Source organism: Anser brachyrhynchus, assembly GCF_964034855.1.
Source record: "Anser brachyrhynchus genome assembly, chromosome: 1".
Lineage (NCBI taxonomy): Eukaryota > Metazoa > Chordata > Aves > Anseriformes > Anatidae > Anser > Anser brachyrhynchus.
This window is the reverse complement of record NC_137694.1, coordinates 104,287,517-104,303,347: the sequence shown is the minus strand read 5'-3', so window position 1 is coordinate 104,303,347 and position 15,831 is coordinate 104,287,517. Positions and strand designations below refer to the sequence as shown.

The 15,831-nt window shown below is 37.9% G+C and overlaps 1 protein-coding gene across 10 annotated transcripts in view; it reads left to right on the top strand.

Moving 5' to 3' along the window:
- Window positions 1–15,831, top strand: part of CRACR2A (calcium release activated channel regulator 2A) — an 80,506-nt gene that overhangs the window by 46,846 nt on the left and 17,829 nt on the right. For 9 of the 10 annotated variants that reach the window (XM_080577217.1, XM_080577214.1, XM_080577218.1 and 6 more), the window contains 7 exons: window positions 956–1,027; window positions 3,881–3,926; window positions 4,744–4,835; window positions 6,273–6,597; window positions 11,053–11,185; window positions 13,575–13,656; window positions 14,720–14,834. In XM_080577217.1, coding sequence (XP_080433343.1) covers window positions 956–1,027; window positions 3,881–3,926; window positions 4,744–4,835; window positions 6,273–6,597; window positions 11,053–11,185; window positions 13,575–13,656; window positions 14,720–14,834 — 865 coding nt within the window. The remainder of the gene's footprint in view (window positions 1–955; window positions 1,028–3,880; window positions 3,927–4,743; window positions 4,836–6,272; window positions 6,598–11,052; window positions 11,186–13,574; window positions 13,657–14,719; window positions 14,835–15,831) is intronic. The other variant, XM_080577210.1, reaches the window with a different exon arrangement.

Sequence of the window (15,831 nt, the reverse complement as noted above, 5' to 3'; positions counted from 1 at the left end):
TTGTTGATAAATGATTGTTTAAAAACTGGCACTGTTTTTAGAAGCCTATTTTTAGGTTTGCATATTTGATGTGTGATTTGGCAGTAGAAATATTCCTCCTCAAGGCGGTTTGTTTCCTTTTTGAGGCCTCTATTTTCAGATCCAGAGCAAAGACTATGATATGATCTGGTTTTAAAACTACAGAGAAAATCAGCCCAGTGGTCAGACTGCTGAATACTACTACAACATTTGCAAAGTACTTTGGACTCAGTAGTAGTTTATGGAACCAGATCTCAGCCCTACTCAACTGTACCCGCAGTGTTGTTTTAAACATATGTATCAGTCTGGTAAGACCTGAGTTGTTGAAGCAGGTGTAATATTCAGACTGCACACAGGAAGAACTTCACAGAACAGCAGAACACATTTAAGGCCAGACACCGCTGCATGAAGTTAAAGCAAATGGTGTAAATATAGTACAAATATCTGATACTCTGCATTCAATGTTTAAGGTTGTACAACTATTTAAGTCAAGAACTGAAAATAACTTTTAGGGATTGGAGATGTGAGCATGACCTGTGGTCCCAGCAGGAAGATAAACTCTAATTTTGGATAAAATGTAAAACGTTGCATGGTCTTCAGTGGCCATGAATAAGGATTTCAGCTGTATGTCTTCTCTGAATGATGTGTCAGTATCAACATATATTAAGGTCCTTGGATGAAGAAATTATAAACCCTCTATCTTTTTTAAAAAGAACCCCTACTTCTACCTTTGCTAACTTAAGCAGCTGTGATTCTGTGTGCCTTATGCTAAATAAACTTCTTTTCTTAAATTAGTAACCAGTCATACAGAAAAAAGTCTACAGGTTTGGAGAAGCTGAAGTCTGAAATGTGGATACTCCTCGAGGGAAGCAATAGGTGTTTTTAGCCATTTTGCTACCATGGTTAGAAAAATTTTCCATATTTCTTTACATTACAGGGAAGTATACCGTGTGACAGAAACCTTAGAGAGAGAGAAGTCAGGACTTCTGAAACAGCTGGATTTCTTAAGGTAATGCAAACCTTACTTTCAAGAACTTCTTACATCATTCTAAAGACGTACATTAAGGGATGAAATGATAGTAGGTTATGTATTCAGTTTATGTGTCTCAATGGGATCTACAGAGTGGCCTCTGTAAGAATAGGCCAGGGCCTTCCCTTTGATGGACACAGCTGTTTTTAGCCAGTTCTAGTGGACCTACTGCAGGACACAGCTGAGCCCAGTAGCCAAGCTGATGGTACCCCTTGGAAAGCATATTTAATAAAGTGCAGCAGTAGAGAGAGGAATGAGAAAAAAGATGTGTGAGAAACAATCCTGCAGACAAAATGTCAGTGAAGAAAGAGGGGGAGGAGGTGCTCTAGGCCTCAGAACAGAGATTCCCCTACAGTCCATGTAGAGCCTATACAGGAGCAGGCTGCTTGCAGAATCAGTGACTAATGGAGAGGAGCCCCATGCAGGAGCAGATTTTCCAGCAGGAGCTGCAGCTGATGGAGAACCCATGCTGGAGCAATCTTTTCTTGAAGGACCATAGCCCATAAACAGGACCCACAGTGGAGGAGTTTGTGAAGGACTAGCCTGTGAGAAGGACCCCACCTTGCAAGGGAAAAGTGTGAGGAGGAAGGAGCAGCAGAGAGGAACTGGTGTAGATTGACCACATTATCCTGCTATCATTCCCTGTGCAGTGCTTGGGAAGAAGTAGAAGAGTCATGAATGGAGGTGTGAGTTTCAACCTGAAAAGAAGGGGGAGTGTGGGACTGTGTTTTTATTTTTTTCTTCATTTCTTACCATCCTACTCTATTTTTAAGTGGCAATAAATTTGATTAGTTTTCCCAAAGTTGAGTCTCTTTTGCCTGTGACAGTAATTGGTAAGTGCTCTGCCTGCCTTTATCTCTACCAATGAGCTTTTCCATCGTATTCTGTCCTCCTCCTGTCCTGTTGAGGAAGGAGCGTGAGATACTGCCTAGGTGGGCAGCCGGCAACCAGCCAAGGTCATCTCACCATAAGATAATGAAACAAAAGGTAGTAAGATGGGTACAAAAGGCAATCTAGCTTTTAAACCCTATTCTTAGGGCAGTAGAAGACAGTAAATGTGAGAGATGTTCTTTGTTTTGGCAATTTGGTAACTGGGACAAGCTCCTTCCATAAGTAAAATGTAAAACAAAACAAGACTATGAACTGTTCTAAGCTGGCTTTGTGGCAGGAGCCTGGCCACTGGAGACTTGAAGCTTGATAAAAATTTCTGTTATTTCTAAAGTGATGGAAATACTGCCAAAATGAAGACTCTTACCCAAATATGTTTATCTGTAAAATTACATGAAAATATAGCCAGCTAATTTTCTCTGTAACATTTGTGTATTGAAAGACTTCAAAGTTTGGAGTTGTGTTCAGACAATTGTAACCCTTTTTTTAATAAGCAGCAATTTTAGTTTTGTTTGTTCACTGTCTATAGATTGTACTTGCCTGTAGGCCTTCATTCACTACGTTTAGTTCAGGAGCTCTGATTTAAAATTTACCTAAAATGCTCCCATGGTAAAGTTTGAGGAATTTGCAGCCTGTTTCCTGTAGGCTGCTCCATGTGGGATGGTGTTGCCTGTTACTAGTAAAGGGGCAATAGACAGAAACATTCTATCAGTTCACCAAGGCTGCAATGGCACCTCAGTCTCTTCTCTGGCCAGGACAGCAATAGATGGAGACAAAGAGTGATGTACTGAGCAGGTGTATTGTCAGATTTCATCAGAGCTGGCTGAATGCCTGGAGTCTACATTTCTTGATGTTTTCATGTCTTCTGCATAATGAATGAAGCTGGATGTTCTTCTAGAAGGACTTTTCCATGGCTGTGTGATGATTAAAAAGCTTATGGGCAGCTAAGCTCCACCAAACCGCTCTCTCACTCCCCCTCTTAGAAGAACATGGAGAGAAAATATGATGAACAAAAGAAAAGCCCATGGATTGAGATAAGAGTAGTTTAATGACAGAAAAAGAGAAAGTGAAGGCCATGCAGAAGCAAGAGACGAAAATTTTTCTCTACTTCCCGTCAGCAAGTGATATTCATCCATGTTTTGAGAAGCAGGGCCTCAATATGCACAGCAGTTGCTCGGGAAGACAAGCACTTTCATAACTAGAACCCCAGATTCTGCTTCCCCTTCTCCAGCTTTTATTACTAAACATGACGTCATACAAAATATACCTTTTGTCAGTTTAGGCCAGCTGTCCTGGCTATGTCCCCTCTCCACCTCTTGCCCATCCTGAGTCTACTGGCTTTTGTGCGTTGGGAGGAGTTGGAGAGGCAGCCTTCATGCTGTGCCAGCATAGTTCAGCAGTAGACAAAATATAGGTGCACTACCAGTGCTGTTCTGGCTACAAGTGCAAAGCTCAGCACTATATGGCCTGCTGTGGAGAAAGTTTCATCCCAGGCAGACACAACTATAACTTTCAGAGGGATGTAACTGACCTTCAGAGATCTCACCAGATGAACAGAGGTGGTGTTCATTACACCCTCTCCTCATTAAGAAGTCATGTATACTGTGAAAAGCTTTAAATATTCTAATTGAGAGTAAGTAAAAGCATATTGACTAGAACTGATTTTGATGTATTAAAGCATTTGTTTTGATACAGTACAGAATGAGGGCCAGATGCCAGCTGGCTTTGATTGGTATAGCCCCACCGAAGACTCAGTAGCCCAGACAGGGAGCTGACTGTGGTACGAATATAAATAGAGCATGATTAAGGGTGGAGATATGCCAAATTAAAGTGCATTTTTCTTGCTTTTTACACAGTCAGCTGTTCAGTCTGTCTGTTGATGTTGAGTAGAAAATCCAGAAGTTTTATATACTTGGCCTCAGTTTTTGTGTTCCTTCTTTGCAGGGAGAGGAACAAACATCTCAAAGATGAACGTGACATATTTTTACAGGTAAATACTATTATTTTCAATCCCAGTGTTGAACAAATACATATAAAAACAGCCTTGAAATATGGGTATCAAAAGGCTGTGAAGGAGATAGACTTGTGCTACTCCTTTTTTTGCTCCATTCTTAATTTATATTGTGTTCTCTCTTATGTGAGCATATAATTTTTAAATGTACTGAACAATTTTTAAGAGCTACATTTTTGGAATTATAAAGGTGGAGCTATCTTAAGGAAGATGAACCTATTTTATAAGAAGCTAGGGTTGCAATCATGAGAGGATGAAATAAACTAAAAATGGAACAATTACATTGAGGTAAATATTCAGTCAAGAGTAGCTGATCTGAAGCATTCACAGAACAGTACAACATCTGAGTACTTGAATCGGTACCTGAATATCTGTCAGTATTGGAAAAGAGCAGATCATATTAGCTTGTCATCCAGCAGCAGAGAATGATCCCCTAAGAAGTTCCAGAAGTACCGTGGCTTCAGGAGACTAAGACCACTTAGTTTACAGTTATTTGTGTTCTTATCCCTACAAGAATGTGCTAGGGTAAATTGCCATAGATCTACTGATATTTTTCATGTCATTTTGCAGCTTTATTGTGGTTCACTTTGTTTGCAGAGATGATTAATTCTTGCAGGGTCTGGCATTTCCATGTTCTGATTATCTATCAGTCAGAATTTTAAAGCATTTATGCCTCTAGGATGTTTTTTCTACATTTTTTCTGTCATATTCATTGCATTATTTCAGCATAAGTAATGAAGACAGCTAACCATAATGAGCAGGAGTAAATTAGTAAAAGTATTCTATATTTGTGCAGCAATGCAAAACAAGTGCTCGAAAAGCCAGCTGGAAGCAAAGAACAGGGTCTGTCATTGGGAAATACATAGAAGGCAATGTGCTGCCTAATAGGTAAGAACTTTTTCATTTATTCCCTAATTCTTATTTAAGTATATTAGGCTTATATAATGGTGTAGGATAATTTTTTCCAGTATTATTTCCTTCCGATATTACTAAGCATTTGGACTTTTCAAAGCATGTATTTTTAAAGTGTCTTATTTTAAGATTGATGTGCTCTCTAAGAAATTTGGAAATAAAGAGACAATTTTTCATCTAAAACAAGTGTCCAGTCTCCAAAGGCAAGAGACTTCTGCAGTTGTGGGTGATGGGAAGCACAGAAGCATACCCATTACTCAGTGCTGATGTGGTACAATGTCCTTAGGAGGTCCTTGAAAGTGTATGCTTCCTCCCTTCTCATTGTAAGCGACCAGTAAGTAGTCCAGTTGTAAAGTATGGGAAGTTGAACTAGTGAAAAATGGGGAATCAGCTCTCATCTGTGTGACTGCGAACTTGAAATCAAGAGGAACACGAGGGTGATCTCAGTGAAATACTATCATATTTCTTTTGAGGCAAAAGGAGCTAAAAAGAAGACTGCTGTGTCACTTGGAAATAGCAGCTAAGACAATATCCTCACAAGCCCAAGGTCATGAAACATAGGGAGAAACAGGATGCAGAAATTAACTTTTGTAAGTTCAGTACTAAGAAGTGGAGTGTGATTGGCAAAAGCAATCATGGCCCAAAAATCATGTAAAAATTTAGATGGGGAGGGACCTTTGGATGTCTGTAGTCCAACCTCCCTCTCAAAGCAGGAATAACTCCAGAACTAGATGAGGTTGCCTAGGACCTTATCCAGTTGAGTTTTGAACATCTGCATGGAGTTCCAGAAGCCTTTTGGGGAACTTGTTCCCTTGCTGCACCAGTCTCATGAGGAAATGTCATTCCCCTTATCCGATCAGCATTCTGCTTACTGCAGCTTGCTTCTGTAGTCATTGCACATACCTGAGAAGACTCTTTTTCGCTACCCTTCTGCTTTTGTAAAATCCCCACTTAGCCTTTTTTTTTCTCCTCCCTTTTAAACAAACCCAGCTCCCTCCTACCTGCAAAGAGAGAATTAAATCACACGTAGAAAGTGTCTGGACTGAGTGGTTGTTTTATTTTTCCAGAATAGGCAGATGTTTGTGTGTGTGAATGAGGAAATCGCAATAGAGAAATTTACTGTAGCTATTCCATGAGGTTAGAAATGAGGCTAAACTTATGTTTCTTATTCTGGTTCAGGTTTCCCCTGGAAGTTATTAGCTTTCCCCGTGATACTTGTACTTATTAAGCACACTATATACATGCACTTTGTGTGATGAACTGACTTTTCAGTAGATGCTAGACTGAAATAAGTATGCCTGCTGCGAGTAGTAACAACATGGGAAATTAAATTCAGTTATACTAGGAAAAAAACAATAGGAATCTAGGCCCGGTATATTTTTTGTAATATACTTACTTTTTCTCTCTGTCTAGCTATTCATTTGAAGATGATGTTTTCAATAACTCATCAAAAAGAATGAATTCTGCTGGATTGAATGGATTTCCCTCTGTTGAGCCTGATGCTGGAGCCACTGGAGGAATGTCTAAAGCATCCCATCTCCAAAGAATAATATCAATTGAGGAAGATCACTTACCCCAGCTTCTTGATAAGTCGTTTGATAAGCAGCTGAGCAAACAGACAGAAGATGAGAGTACTTCTTTTGAGATGGAATTAGATAAGAAAAACACAGAACCATCAATGGAACACTCACCACCATCTTCTAGAGGGCAGCCAGCAGGGAAGGAAGCACTTTCAAATGTAAGGGAGCAAAGGACCTTGGAAAACATGAAATGAAATGGTGTTGAAGGGGTTACCATAACATATTACTCCTAGAATCTAAAATTGTTTAGTTTTCTCTTTGTAAGTAAAGTCCAAAAGATTAGGCCATTGCATGAACAGGGAGATGGAAATGTACTGAGGATTAATTTTGAATGTGCAAAGAAGGGAACCTTGGCCTAAAGAAATGGTAACTGTAGGCAATATCTTTTTATGCCTGTAAAAGCAAAAGCCAGCAAACTAGTAACATATTTCTGGACAGATTTGTTGAGTATTAGAAAACAAATTATGAAGGACTGTTTAGGAAAAGTGAAGTTAAGCCTTCTAATTAATGACAGAAGAAATCCACCGAAGGGTAGCAGTTGTCCAAAAATGAAGCAACTGTCTTTTAGACATTTAAATAGAGAAGTTGCTCTTTTTTTTTTTTTTTTGGTCAAAAAGTGGTGTTTCGTATAATCTGATAATTTTCAGTCAGCTTTGGTAGCTGTTACATTACCAGAGAAATGATGAGATAAATATCCTTACTTTTTATTTATTATTTGAGAAGACTTTTAATTGGCAAATTGAAATCCAGATTTTTTCCAACTCTAGATTTTATGTGCATGTTAACAATGAATTTGCCAATCTGTACAATCTGTAACAATCTGTAAAACAATATGCTTGAAGGTACTTTTCTTTGTATTCTAAAACCCTGTTGCACTCCTATTGCTTCAGAGCTAGCTGTGCTTGTGATCTAAGTTTAGTATCATTGTTAAGTATTACTCATTGTTAGATTCTTGAAGCACATATTAAAAAGATTAAGGCATAGGAAAAATAGGTATGTTTGGTCATAATTATATAGTTCTTTTAGAAAAAGCAAGTGTATCTCAAAAACTATGATAGAATTATGCCATGGTTGCATAATAACTTCTAAGTGGTACATTTTAATAATAATAATAATAAAATAGGGCACAGAACAGGGCTCCAACCTTTGAAATGATTAATGCAACGCATACTTTTTGCTTGCTTTATGATTTATTTTGTATTGCATTTTCAAAGTATGGGATCATGGGACTTTGGTATAGCAAAAGCCAGGTAGATCATCAAGTCCAGCTAGAACAAACCTGTCATTTTGCTCTGTTTTAGCAGTCATGCCTTTTGAAAGCATGGGTATGAAATGGGCCTTCCCTCAGATCTTGTTTCTTTATTTAAAAAATAAAATAAAAATCCCACAAATGGATGAGAACAAGTAGGGGGGGAGAGAAAATAAGAAACCAGAAAATGTCTCCTGCCTGGTTGTTGAAAACATTTAATTTCAGTTTCTAAAGAAGCAATGTGAGGGTAAACAGGAAGGCTATTTCCAAAGATCGCTTAGAACTGGGCATTATAGCTTTGTTTCTATGAAATGTCAACACATTACACCAATACTTAATTTGATTGTGGGGTTTTTTTTTTGGCTGCTCTTTTAAAAAAAGATAGTTAAAAGAAAAACACATCAGGGTATTCCTTTCTGATAAACTCTTTTTCTGTATGGCACTGAAATATGTGCATGGTCCTCTTGTCCTGCTGACAAGGCTGAAAGAATCAATCCTGAAACATTGCTTGTCTCCAGATACAGTGGAAGAGGAAAGGCTGCCAGCAACTATTCAATTGACAACATTCCATTGCTTGGAGCAGTTTGCAGGCTGTGTGTCTGCATGTCACAACTTTTAGTCTAATTAATTTTTGTACAGGTTTGCATTTCCTAAATGATGGCTCTTGGGACCCACTACTCTTTGACAGTGGGATTTAGACATCAGAAGTGATCTTTCTACATCCAGTGCTAGCACACTGATTTCCTCTCCTGACAGAGTGAGTGGGCTGGGAGGAGCAGTATTACTTTTTTCAGGTTAGCTCTGTGTATAATTTTCATCTGGAGCTCAAGAAAACTTCAGAAAGGTAAATCCCCACTTGCTGCATCATGACTTATGAGGTGTGAGTCTCGGGGACATATTTAAACTAGACTGGCTCCTTCCTTCTGCATCCAGTCCTTCTCTCCCCTCATGTCTTGCTGTTCAGGAGGATCTGCAGTTTAAAGTCCTGTAGGATATAGAAATACTTGTGCAGTGGTGGTGAAATGATTCCATAAAATTATTTTGTATGTAGTTCGCTCAGATATGAAGTCCAGTTCTTCTCTGTTTTGCACTAGGAAGAGGAAGGACCTGAGACGACCTTTATTTTTCAATTCATCGCCATCTGTTCTTGTAGTCTACATGGCTTTGTATTATTGCATTCCATGATCTCATTCTTTACTATACTGAACTCAGGCTCCTAGCTGCTGGCATTAAACTTCCTATTCACCAAACATTCACATTCACTTAGCTTATATTCCTTTATGATCTACTGCATCTTAAGGGAGAATAGAACCAATGTAAACTTTTTTTCTTCTTTCAAAAATGAACAAGTCCAATTCTATCCTATGGAAAGTGGTTTCTGAAAATGTCTAAGAACTTGCAGCAACAGCTCTTTTATTTTGGGAGATAACAGTCAGGTAGAGCATGTTTCTAATGGAAGACTGTGAAAAAGAAGCTACAGTTAGCATAAGCAGAAATGTGGAAGAATCGTGATGGAAATTAAAATAAGACCTTCTGTCCAAAGCCTCTCTCTGAGATGCAATTCCTCTCCCTCTGCTCTTTCAATATGGAATATGAACCACTGTGTTTATATGTACTGTCTTCCACAATCGTATTAAATTGCACAAAGCCAGGTATGTTGCTTGACCTGGCTACACTTTATATGAAGGCCACTTGAAGACACAGCTAGGGAAGCTGTTTTCAGACTGCATTGTAATCTGAAGAAAATTTACATTCTATTGCTCTTCCATTTTCCCATCAGCACTTTGTTGAAGTAGACTATAATCTATCTCATCTCTTTGTACGCAGTGTTCAGGTCTTTGAATCTTAATGCTACTGAGGAGTGTATGACCACACAAGTGACCATACAACAGACAAGTTATTTCAGGTCATATAGTACATTTATTTAGTTATTGTTCTCAGAAGTACCGTGAAAAGGGTGCTAAGCTGATGGTTGTATGTTAACTTGTTCTATCTCCCAGAGCACAAAGACTTACAAGCTATGAATGTTTTTCAGCAGAGCTGAAAATGTGCTTTAAATAGCACATTTATATAGTGTATTACCAGCAGCCTACAGTTGCAGTGGAGTTTGGCATTTTAATATAAAAGAAGTGGATAAAGAATCTCTGTATAAATTTCCCAAAATTTACAGCAGTGAATTAATTTTTTCATATAAAGGAGGACAGCAGCTCTTTTTTTTTTTTTCCATGTATTGCTTCTGCTTCTTTTTTGTAAGGCTTCAGTATATTTGTAGAAAAAATTTGCAATGCAAGGCTTTCAATTGTCTTGTTTGAAAGGACTGTCAGGCAAGGAATCCAGTTCTGATGTGTTCTTCAAATCAGCAGACTCAGGGATTCTACCTGTCAAATACCTGGCAGACCTCTCCTTTCCCCTTTTCTCCCAATCAAGCCAAAACCCAGAAGCACCCAAGGCCTTTCTCCTCTTTAGCAGCATTAAGAACATACTCATTATCTCCCTCCCATCTTTGCGCACATTAGGGCAAGAGGCCAGCTAGGGCACTCCCTGCAAACCAGTTGGTGTTACAGTTCTTTTTTAAGCAACTCCTGATCTATGTACAAAAAGAATGGACTTGAGAGTAATGACCTACTTGCCAGAGAACAACTAGTCACTGGATTCACTTAGCTTAGCCTGCAGTAAGCAGCACATGGATAGGTAGAACAAATTGTTTTTCCTCCTGCTTAAAAAACTAAATGACAGAAACATAGCTGAATGTTAACAACCTGTTTAACTGGGCCTAGTTATCTTCCTGTCTATCTCTTTCCCCCCATGCCCCACCTGTAATTTTAAACAGATGTAGAAGTACAGTAATTCTGCAGAAGCTCTTGGCTCCATAATAGAGCAGGGAGAAGAGTCTGGTGGTAGATGACACATGCAGAAATTATGACTTTGCTTCTTTTATGTAGGTGAAGATATGCTGTTTCCTCTGTGTCATTGGTATAGGATGAAACTACTGAGCAGAGTTCTGTGAAGTTTATGGGTTTTGATTTGCAGGGGCAAACATAAATTATTTTGTTTTGGCTAATGTTGAGCCAATGTGATTTCATGCATTTTTCAATGCAGTTTCATGTCAAGGTATATATTCACTATACCCCCAGATCTCGGTCCAAATCACTGTGCTTCAAGTGATCTGGAATAATGCATAGCAAACAACCAAAACCCTGAGTTATTTTAGGAAACAGAATATTGCTTTATAAGTTACAGAGAACATGACAGGATAAAAATCTCTTCTTTTCCCATCCCAGTTAGCCTTTAAAACAAGGCAAACTGGAGACAACAGTATTTATAGTAAGAGCAGTTGAAGACTAATTTTTGCTCTTATTTGAAGGAGGAGGGAATAAAATCTGTCCCTGACCGCTTATTCAAGATAATTTTTGTCGGCAATTCAAGCGTCGGAAAGACTTCATTCTTAAGGCGATTTTGTGAAGATCGTTTTTTCCCAGGCACAGCTGCCACTATAGGTAAGTCTAAGAAACATTATTACTGTTATTAGAGTAAAATAATAAATAAATACTATAAATACTATAAATAATAAAAATAATAAATATGTGAAATAAATAGTTATAAAAGTATTATATTACTGTTAAAGATCATCTAGTTCCAACCCCCTGGCTGTGGGCAAGGACACCTCCCACTAAATCAGGTTGCTTAAAGCCCTATCTAACCTGGCCTTAAACACTTCCAGGGATGGGGCATCCACAACTTCTCTTGGCAACCTGTTCCAGTGCCTCACCACCCTCACAGTAAAAGAATTTCTTCCTTATATCTAATCTAAACCTACCTTCTTTTAGTTTAAAGCTATTACTCCTCCTCCTATCACTACACCTGCTGACAAAGAGTACCTCTCCTGCTTTCCTGTAGGCGTACTTTTAGGCACTGCAAGGCCATTTTAAGGTCTCCCTGGAGCCTTCTCTTCTCCAGGCCAAACAGCCCCAACTCTCTCAGCCTGCCTTTGTAGGATAATCCTATTGACTTCAGCGAAGCTAGAATTTCATTGTAGATGTCATTGTTTTGAAACTGATATCCTGTCCTGTGGACTGCGGTGTACTGTACTATCCCACCTCCATATCCCATCTCTATCAATCCAAATAATATGACTTTCTTTTAAAGTGAAAGTAAAATATCTGAATTATCCTTAAAGATTTAGCATTATACAAAGCCCCAAAGACATATAGTAGACCAATATTTTCAAAGCTAAATGCTTACGTTGTACTTGTATTGCCTGAAGTTTTAAAACAAACTTTCAAAAGTCCAACACAGAATCAAAGTACAAAAACTAGTGGGTTTTGCAATGCAGCTGACTTACTGTAAATGAGCGGTTCATTATATTTAGCCTGTATTTATGCCTTACTTATCCTGCAGGATATAGAAAATGAAACTTTTTAGCAATAAAATATATTTAAATTAATGTATTTATCTTGCATTTGTGACAAGCTAAGAAAATTCAGGTGACCAGTTCCTGTAGTTCCCTTGACTTATGGGGCAGATAAAGGCATCTGAGTTTAAATTTCTATTGGTATGTTAAATGTCTAAGTTCACATTACTGTCAGTGAAGATCTAAGATGTTAGTATGGGGATTTTAACTCATTTTGACACTACAGAATATCACCCAAAAGGGTAATACTGATATGCTTTCCTAGACTCTGAGGTCTTACACCGTGTGCACTTGCCTGGACCTTTCAGAGAAAAAGCATAGGGATGTACCTGACATTTTCATCTTTTGGCTTGCCATACAGTGATCATGCAAATGCAATGACAAGCAAGTATAGCTTTGATTTAGTTTTCACGTCAAGCAGTTTCACAGCTGTAGATTGTTATCTGGCTTTGAAAATACAGTTAAAAAGCAAACCACCTGGATAGAAGTTTGTTGTTGTTGTTGTTGTTTGTTCGTTTTTGTTTTTATGACATTTCTACAGAATAGTTCAAATTTCTTCCCTTGGGATACAAGCAATGAATATATCCTCCATCCATATTTCTTGATTACGCACTGAACAAACTCAGGCTTGGATGCTTCTTCATTAATGGCAGTGGTAAAGAATCCCATGGATATGGAAGATGAACACAAAGAAATTGTTGAACCTAGTGTGGTCCTTTTCAACCTGAATTATTCTATGATTCTGTGATACAGTACGGTGGGATACAATAGAGTGCACATTGTCATTAGGAGGAGGCAGTGACTGATTAAGATTATAGTTATTGTTATAAATATCGAGACGGTACTTAGATCATCAGATGATGGAGGAACTGGTAGAAGATTCATTAAAACTTCAGATATTTTTATCTCACATCCATTTATCCACATTAAAATTAGGGGACAAAACCTAACTTAGTAAGTTCATCTCCTTCTCTATTCTGCGGAGAACCTCCTCTCTTCATATTCAGTCCATCTATCTTCAGCATTTAGCTTAAGTTCCACTGTCCCCTCAGTGTGGTACCTTGTGTTTTTCCACTAACTGTAAAAGATGTCTACATGGCTAGATGCAGACTAAATGATGAAATTTCAGACTACTGAAGTTATAAAGCATGAATTCCAGCTCAGACTGGAGTTGAAATAAAATAGCTCAGACTGCTTTGGACTATCAGGGGAACCTTTGACTCATGTACCCTGATTTGGAAAGTTACCTTATAGTTTTTATAAAATTAAATTACTCTGCTAACATTCAGTATTTTATTACTGAAGAAATTCCAGCAAATAAAAGCTCTTGCCTGTTAGTTGTAGTTCATGGACGTAAGTTTTAATGTGATATTTATGTTGTTACCTTTCTGGAATTGTTGCTATTTCCTGGAATGTGTTCTCAAAGGTCATACTGAATATTTAAAGAGACAACTTATTGTGTATTTCTGTCACAGGTGTGGATTACAGTGTGAAAACCATCACAGTAGATAATACCCAGGTAGCACTACAACTCTGGGACACTGCTGGCCAGGAACGGTGAGAAACAGAATGTTTTGCTTCCTTGAAACATCTGTTTAAAGATCAGTAAGCATGGACATAATTCTGCTTTTCATGAAAGGATCAAATATAGAAATTATTCCTAACAAAGCCAGTGAATTCACAGTTTAGATCCTTCCCTGGCAACAATAATGTGCTAATTTGGTGCTGAGTTATCCATTCAAACACGGTCAGTCTGTAAAAGAAATTCTTACTATAGCTCTTGAAAGTGTAGTATGGTACGACTTCTTCAGGAGGAAGGCTGAATTTAAAATGTATCTGGAATTATTTCTATAGCAGAAATTGCCTAGATAGTTTAAATAAATAATATATATATATATATTTTTTTCTCACTCAAGTAATCCCTTTCTGGTTCAAGATCTCCAAGGTTTTGTAAATTTTCAGTGGTATCTCCTCATGCATTCTGTGGTTTTCTATTACTAAAAGCAAGGATGATGATAACGTTTTGAGTTTCCTACGGAAAATGTGGGAAAACAAACAAACAGAAATCTGTCTACTTTAAGGCAGAACACTTTGTGATAGAGAAATTTCTTCTCCATGCTTAAAATGAAAGAGGGTAAGGAAAGTTAAGATGTGTAGCTGATTATCCAGACTAACCCAGAATTGATTAAAGAAGGCAGAGGGTACTTTTCCAAGCTCCTTCTCTCCGAAATATTTTTTGCAAAGAACTTATTTGCTGTTGCAGTCATTTCTGGTAGTAGTAGCCTCTGTAAATCTTCTGCTGAATGTGAAAAGGGGGCTGATTGAGTCAGGAAGATAGTATTGCTTACTATAGTTCATGATATGCGTCACCTTTCAAATAGTATCTTCAGTGAAGAATGGTATCACAGCTCCTTGCTTCTCAAGTTTAAGGAATTTTAGAATTAATATGTAAACAAAATTGATGTCATTTTAACCCATATTAAGACTAAATGATTAGAAGAAACTGTATGGCAACATCCCCCTTTTGTGGTGGGTGGGGGTGAATTACCGTACAATTTTACTAACATTGTCACATTGCTACTTCTGCTGAAGAGATGTATAAACAGATTCATACTTGCAGGTACCGAAGTATTACCAAGCAGTTTTTCAGAAAAGCTGATGGTGTCATTGTAATGTATGATATTACAGCAAAAGACACATTCACAGCTGTCAAGCAGTGGCTGATAAGCATTGAGGTAACGTGACATAACATTAATTCTAAACTTTGGTGTCACTATTCTCTTCCTTCTTTCAGACAGGGAAGATTAGCAGGGCAAAGCACAGAGAAGTCTGTTTCTTGCACTGTAACAATTACATTTTTGTTAGTGATTTTGGTCTGTACAATTGCCAATAAAGCTGTTTTAGAAACTCTGTATATATAACAATAATCACAGTTCCAAGATTTTAAGGACTTAAAATGAGGGCTGGGGAAAGTCCAAAACGGACTCCTTTACTTTTTCATAAAGGTTATTTAGCTGATGATGCACATCACTAACACTAGGAGGTGCTTTGCTTCAATGATGATGGTCTGATCACTAACAGTTTAATAAACAAACTATAAACTTATAGTTTACAAACTTTATAGTTACTATATAAACCCATAGTTTATATAGTATCTACATTCAGTACTATAAAACTGGTTCTTAGTAGACAGTTCAGTTTCCTGGGGATCATCCTTTCAACTGCATTAGTAAAAATCATAGCCCATATGCCAGAGTGGCTTCTGTTAATTTTCTTTCTTTTCTCTCGGTATATTTCTGTGGCTCACAGAAAACATATGGAGAATGTGAGCAGCTGAATTTGCTTAGGGCCAAAGGAAAATAAAAATAAAACCTAGGCTGCTGCCATTAAGGACTGTGTTGCTAGAGAGAACAAAATGTGACTATCATTGTAAAGTGTTGCTTCTGAAAAAACAGGGAACAAATTGGCCTGCCAAGATCATTTAGACCTGTGTTCTAGTATAATGTACTGTTTTCTTTAAAAGCCAGTAGGTGCTTTTGCAAGTTAAGGACTTAATTTTTCAAATCTTTCCTAATGGGCATAGTTAATCCCCATTTGAGGAGCTCTACTGAGGTAAGAGTAGTAGCATGCATTTTGTAAGAGCTAGCCTTTGTTAATATCTGATCTTAACAAATCAATGGCTGTTATGGTTCAGTATGATAAAAGCTAGAGGAGCACTCCCATTTTTGATTA